We start from the raw sequence: 4,858 nt of genomic DNA, 5'->3' as shown, positions 1-4,858 counted from the left end.
ATTTACTGACTTCCACAATGTTTTTTCTTCATTTCTTTGAGTGTTCCTGAAAGCCAACAAGTTGCATCTTGGAATGACCTTATTATTGTATCATGATTTTGATCTGAGTTTGTTTTACAGCATGAAATGTCTGAATGAGTGCTCATCCAAGACTGGTGATTCCATACTTTTTGCCAGGGGTTGTACGATCAGCGGCTGTCAGAGGAGGACGCCATGAAACAAAGGAGCTGCCTTCGATACCTGCGGCTGCACAAATCACCTCTCATTAGATAATAATATATCTACATTTTATATCTTGTAGCTGCTTTGGTCAAACTTTAAAAAACAAGATTTATATATCGGTGCTTTTAATGTGTTTTGGACACCATCTTAAGCCTCTCCATTTCCATTTTTATTACTCGAGGGGATGCAGATACCTCCTAAGTGTTTGGATTTTCTAACCCCGCTCCCCACAAACACCACCAAATACCCTCTTTTCTGAAACGAAGATGCTCGGTTCGAAGCAGACCTTGCGGATGCTGATGGAGTCGTGAACAAGGCTCTGCGTGAAGTAGAGGACGGCGTCAGGAGGAAGAGGGTAATCGTCTCTCAGGAGGAGAGCCAACAAATCTGTGGCCATGTGCTCAAACTTCCAGGGCCTGAAACACAAACAGAAACCAACGTAAGGCCTTTTATATTGAACTGGAGGCGGTTTTCACTTCTGTTTTTATTTCTTTTTTTCCATATCTAACTTAAATAAGAGCAGCAAAAGCCTACGAGGGCTTTAGGAGCTGCACCGTTTACTTATATCATAGGAAAATCTACACAGTGACCGAGCATATGAAGCAACTTACAGGTCTTTGTCTTCAAGGCAGTCCAGAAGGTCATTCACAAGCTTCTCGTACTTCCTGTATGAAAGAAAAGCAAAGAGTCTGGATTAAACCCCAGAGTCTTTCCAAAGTGCTAACTTTCTGGTACAGAATGATTGACAGCTGTCTTGTCCCGCCCCTTTCTGTTTGCTGCTAATTTGGGCTGCTCAGGCTGGCCCAAGGTCAGCTCGAGGCCTCAGGCTTCAGCTATGAGGGTGGACGGACGATAATGGGCCTCGAGCGCGAGCGTATGTGGGCGTGGTTTGGTGTAGACTGAGATAAGTGTGATGGCGAGCAAGATTAACATAAACAAAGTGGATTTTTTTTAATTTCTCACTCGTTTTCTTTAATGTCTTTGGGGGTAAAACCGGAAGTGAAGAGGTCTGGGGGCGGATAGACCAAAGGGAGAGGCTCAGTGTAAGCTTGGTTTTTGGTGATGGTTTGTTTTAAGGTTGCCTTTGTGCTGAAAAAGGACATATTGTCAATTTAGAGCAGGTTTTCTTTATTTCACATCGGATGCTTCTGTTGTTGGAATCCAAACTGCAGCGTTTTATTAGATATCTGTTAGCCCACCAGCAGCCACTGCCTATCACTAACCATACCGAAACATAACCAGAACAAATGTCCTCCAGCTTCTCTGTAATCTTACAGGATGAGGATCATTTCAGGATAAGCGCGTCATTGTTCGTGTCCCTACCGGGCAGCAACCACGTTTCTGATCCGCTGGCGTTGAATTCCCTCCTTCATTTCCTCTTCAGACGGTCCCTCCAAACGAGGATCTCCAGATTGTGCGATCTGCCTGGCTACCTCGACGCACCTCTCGGACACCTGGGGTAGAAAACGGATAACAACAGGACCTCGTGCGAGGGCAGCTCCCCGGAGTTCTGTGTCTACGAATGCGTGGCTCACGGTCAGGTGGATTCCGGTGGTCTCGTGCTGCCGATGGATCCTGTCGACGATGTCATCGAACAGGCGACCGACGGACAGCTCCTCCAGGATCGTGGGGTGCGTGGCGCCGCAGCGGACCAGCGCTGGCCACACTTCTCCCGTACAGTCCCAGTCTCTTGCGGCGGCTGGGCAGAACCCACCGTGCTCGCCCAGGAGGCAGTACAGCGCGCCCTGCGGAAGGGAACGCTCAAACGTTAAATTCGGCCCTCGACTGTGTGTGGCGCAGCGGATATCCACTCCGTCATTTACAGACGGAGCAGGCGAGTAAGAACGGATCTCAGGTCCGCACTGGGCCTGAGATGCATGTTGGATGGGTGTGAATGGTACCTTGAACTGCTGCTGCGTGCCCGAGGCGTTTTGTGGTGACAGCAGCTGCACAATGCGGGGAACCACGTCTCTGTAAGAGAAGCTATAGGTTCCCATCGCTCTCATCAGCACACTCTGTGCCCGGCTACGTACCTGCAAGAACACACACACACACGCACGGAGAATCACAGCTGAACACATAAGCTCGCACAGTTAGCCTCCATTTCATCACAGCGCTCAGGTGAAAATGGAAACCAGTTGATATGCTGATTTATTTTTCTTCACCTGGCTGTACGTGCTGGTAGAAAGCAGCAGCAGATCACCGAGCAGCTCCTGATGAACCACTTTGTATTCACTGCCCTCGACCACCAGCTTTCTCATCTGCGAACACACACACACACACACACACATTGTCTTCAGCAACGTCAAACTCAGACGATCCTTTTCCAGATCACGTGCGTGTTGGAGCGAACCTCGTGCTGGAGCAGAACCCGGTCAATGAGGAGCGCTCTGACGTGCTGCTTTTTCCCACGAAGCTGTGAAAAGCGAAGGCGAACCAGGTTGACGTCACCCCGTTTTGGCGCTTACAGAAAGTGACAGCGGGTAAGCCGCTTTCCCCGTCTCCCCTCCGAACTCACCCTGTTTTCCCTGGACTTCTTGACAAGGGCGAAGCCTTTCCAGCGTGAGTCAAACTCCTCCTTGTGAGTGCCGCGGAAAAACATGAGGTCACCGATAATCTGCGAGTCGCACAAACAACAACAACAAAAAATGATGCTTTGAGGCCCCGCAGGCCACAGACGATGGGTTGGGCATTTGGAAACAGAAACACGGCAGGGCTCGAGCACCTTAATGATGACGAACAGCGACTTTGTGTCGTCCTCCGAGCGCTCCAGGAGGTGATCTGGATTAGGGAGAAAGTGGGTGTGGGGTAACCTGTGCGCTGCAGCCATATTTCAAAGAGTTTTGGAGTGCGGCTGAGTTAGAGTCACTCACGAAGCAGCAGCCTCATCGTTCGGCAGATGGAGCCTCTGTAGTTCTCCCGTGAATCATCTGGAGGGGAGGAGACACACAGACGTCTCGTATGGACACAGAATGCAGGATGAGCTGCCTTATCTCCCTCTGAAACTCACCGTGTGTGTGTGTGTGTTTGCTACGTGGCTGCTTGCTTACCGAAGTCGACGCCGACGTGCAGCTTGATCTCCCTCATGTTCACCATGGAGGCCACCCTGAGAAGAGGCGAGACGTGAGCGAGGGGACGTGTGACGAGCCCGCTTGAGAGTAAGTGTGTGTTTGTGTGTTTTAAGCCGCGGCCTCACAGGTCAGGTACGTGCGCTCCATCCAAAGGGGGCAGCAGGCTTCCAGCACCCAGAAGGCAGTGCTGCACGACAGCCAGGCTCTGCCACAACTCCTCCCTGCGAACGAGGCACAGCAGCAGCGTGTTTACGTCTGTTATGAATCCACCAGGCAATGCTAAATTAGCTTTTCAACACTTGTAAATTCAAACAGATGTGCAGCTTTTTTTTTTTTGCCCTTTGGTGCAGACAAGGCTCATTTATCAGTAATGGATGGCCGCGGTTTTGTTTGTTTTGCTTGTGTGCGTGCCCGGTTACGTCCGGGGGGCAGGGGCGTGAGTGGGCCGGAAACGGAGACAAACGACAGCGCACCTGGTCATTGGCCGATCTCCAGAGACGAGCTGCTCGATCCGCCGCAGCTCCGGGCGCAGGAGGCGGGACAGCAGCTGGAAAACGAAGTCCTCCTCCTCCCGGCCGGGCACGTGCCAACACACACCCAGCGCCGCCACATCTCCGGCTCGGCCCCAGTCCTGCAGGAGGAGAACCCGGAAAGCTGTAAGGGGGCGCTGCCGCTGTTTCCACCGGAATCACTGGCAGGAGAACCAGCAGAACCAGTCGGCTATAAGACCAGTGTCATCTCAGATTTTAAGAGTCATGCAAGGAATCAGAAGATGACTCAGCAAACAGAAGAAAACAATTCAAAATGCTCTAATAGCGAACAAAAAATGGCCCAAAATTTAAATAATAAAGATTCAAAACTAAAATTTTAATCATTCATTTTATACATGTTTTCTATTATATGAGCTTTTCTCTTCTGATCCGACCATGAGTGCAGGTAGGTGCAAAGTACCTTTGTTCCCCAGTACCTATGTTCCCCAGTACCTATGTTCTTTAGTACCTATGTTCCAAAGTACCTATGTTCCCCAGTACCTATGTTCTTTAGTACCTATGTTCCAAAGTACCTATGTTCCCCAGTACCTATGTTCTCCCGGGGTTAATAATGAAAGTCATAAAAGATGTTTGGCTCCACTTCAAATGTCTTTTAAAACAAATGAAAAAGTAATGAATTTCAGTAAGAAAGCTGCATTTCCTGGAATTAATGATTTTCTGGGTACTGCAGAACATTGGGTGGTACCGAGGACCATAGATACCAGGGAACATAAGTACTGCGGAACATAGGGATGACCCTGCAAATTTCAGTAAAGTCAATCAGCGCTTGGTATTTATACCATTTTCACAGAAAATACAATTTCTGTCATTGTAAAATGAGATCTCTGTAGGGATCTGGAGTTTTAGCCCCGCCTTGGGGCGGCTCCTCTAGTTCCTATTTTCACAGGTGATCCAGATCAGGATAATGAAGACTGCCAGTACTTAAACCTCCAGTTGAGACAAGACCTTCGCTGGAGCATCGAACCTCCTGGGTTAGATTCGCAGCCACCGTTTTCTAACCAAGCTTGGTAACTA

General features: G+C 49.4%; 1 protein-coding gene across 2 annotated transcripts in view; it reads right to left on the bottom strand.

Moving 5' to 3' along the window:
• Positions 1–4,858, bottom strand: part of psme4b (proteasome activator subunit 4b) — a 54,397-nt gene that overhangs the window by 17,705 nt on the left and 31,834 nt on the right. For both annotated transcript variants that reach the window (XM_025010464.2, XM_037981009.1), the window contains 13 exons: positions 3,767–3,924; positions 3,419–3,514; positions 3,273–3,328; positions 3,096–3,152; positions 2,948–3,003; positions 2,741–2,839; positions 2,576–2,638; positions 2,388–2,483; positions 2,124–2,255; positions 1,758–1,967; positions 1,546–1,676; positions 834–887; positions 509–638 (listed from right to left, as the gene is read on the bottom strand). In XM_025010464.2, coding sequence (XP_024866232.1) covers positions 509–638; positions 834–887; positions 1,546–1,676; positions 1,758–1,967; positions 2,124–2,255; positions 2,388–2,483; positions 2,576–2,638; positions 2,741–2,839; positions 2,948–3,003; positions 3,096–3,152; positions 3,273–3,328; positions 3,419–3,514; positions 3,767–3,924 — 1,338 coding nt within the window. The remainder of the gene's footprint in view (positions 1–508; positions 639–833; positions 888–1,545; positions 1,677–1,757; positions 1,968–2,123; positions 2,256–2,387; positions 2,484–2,575; positions 2,639–2,740; positions 2,840–2,947; positions 3,004–3,095; positions 3,153–3,272; positions 3,329–3,418; positions 3,515–3,766; positions 3,925–4,858) is intronic.

Source organism: Kryptolebias marmoratus, linkage group LG17 (assembly GCF_001649575.2).
Source record: "Kryptolebias marmoratus isolate JLee-2015 linkage group LG17, ASM164957v2, whole genome shotgun sequence".
Taxonomy (NCBI): domain Eukaryota; kingdom Metazoa; phylum Chordata; class Actinopteri; order Cyprinodontiformes; family Rivulidae; genus Kryptolebias; species Kryptolebias marmoratus.
The sequence above is the reverse complement of the archived record's forward strand: the minus strand, read 5'-3'. Positions and strand labels throughout refer to the sequence as shown.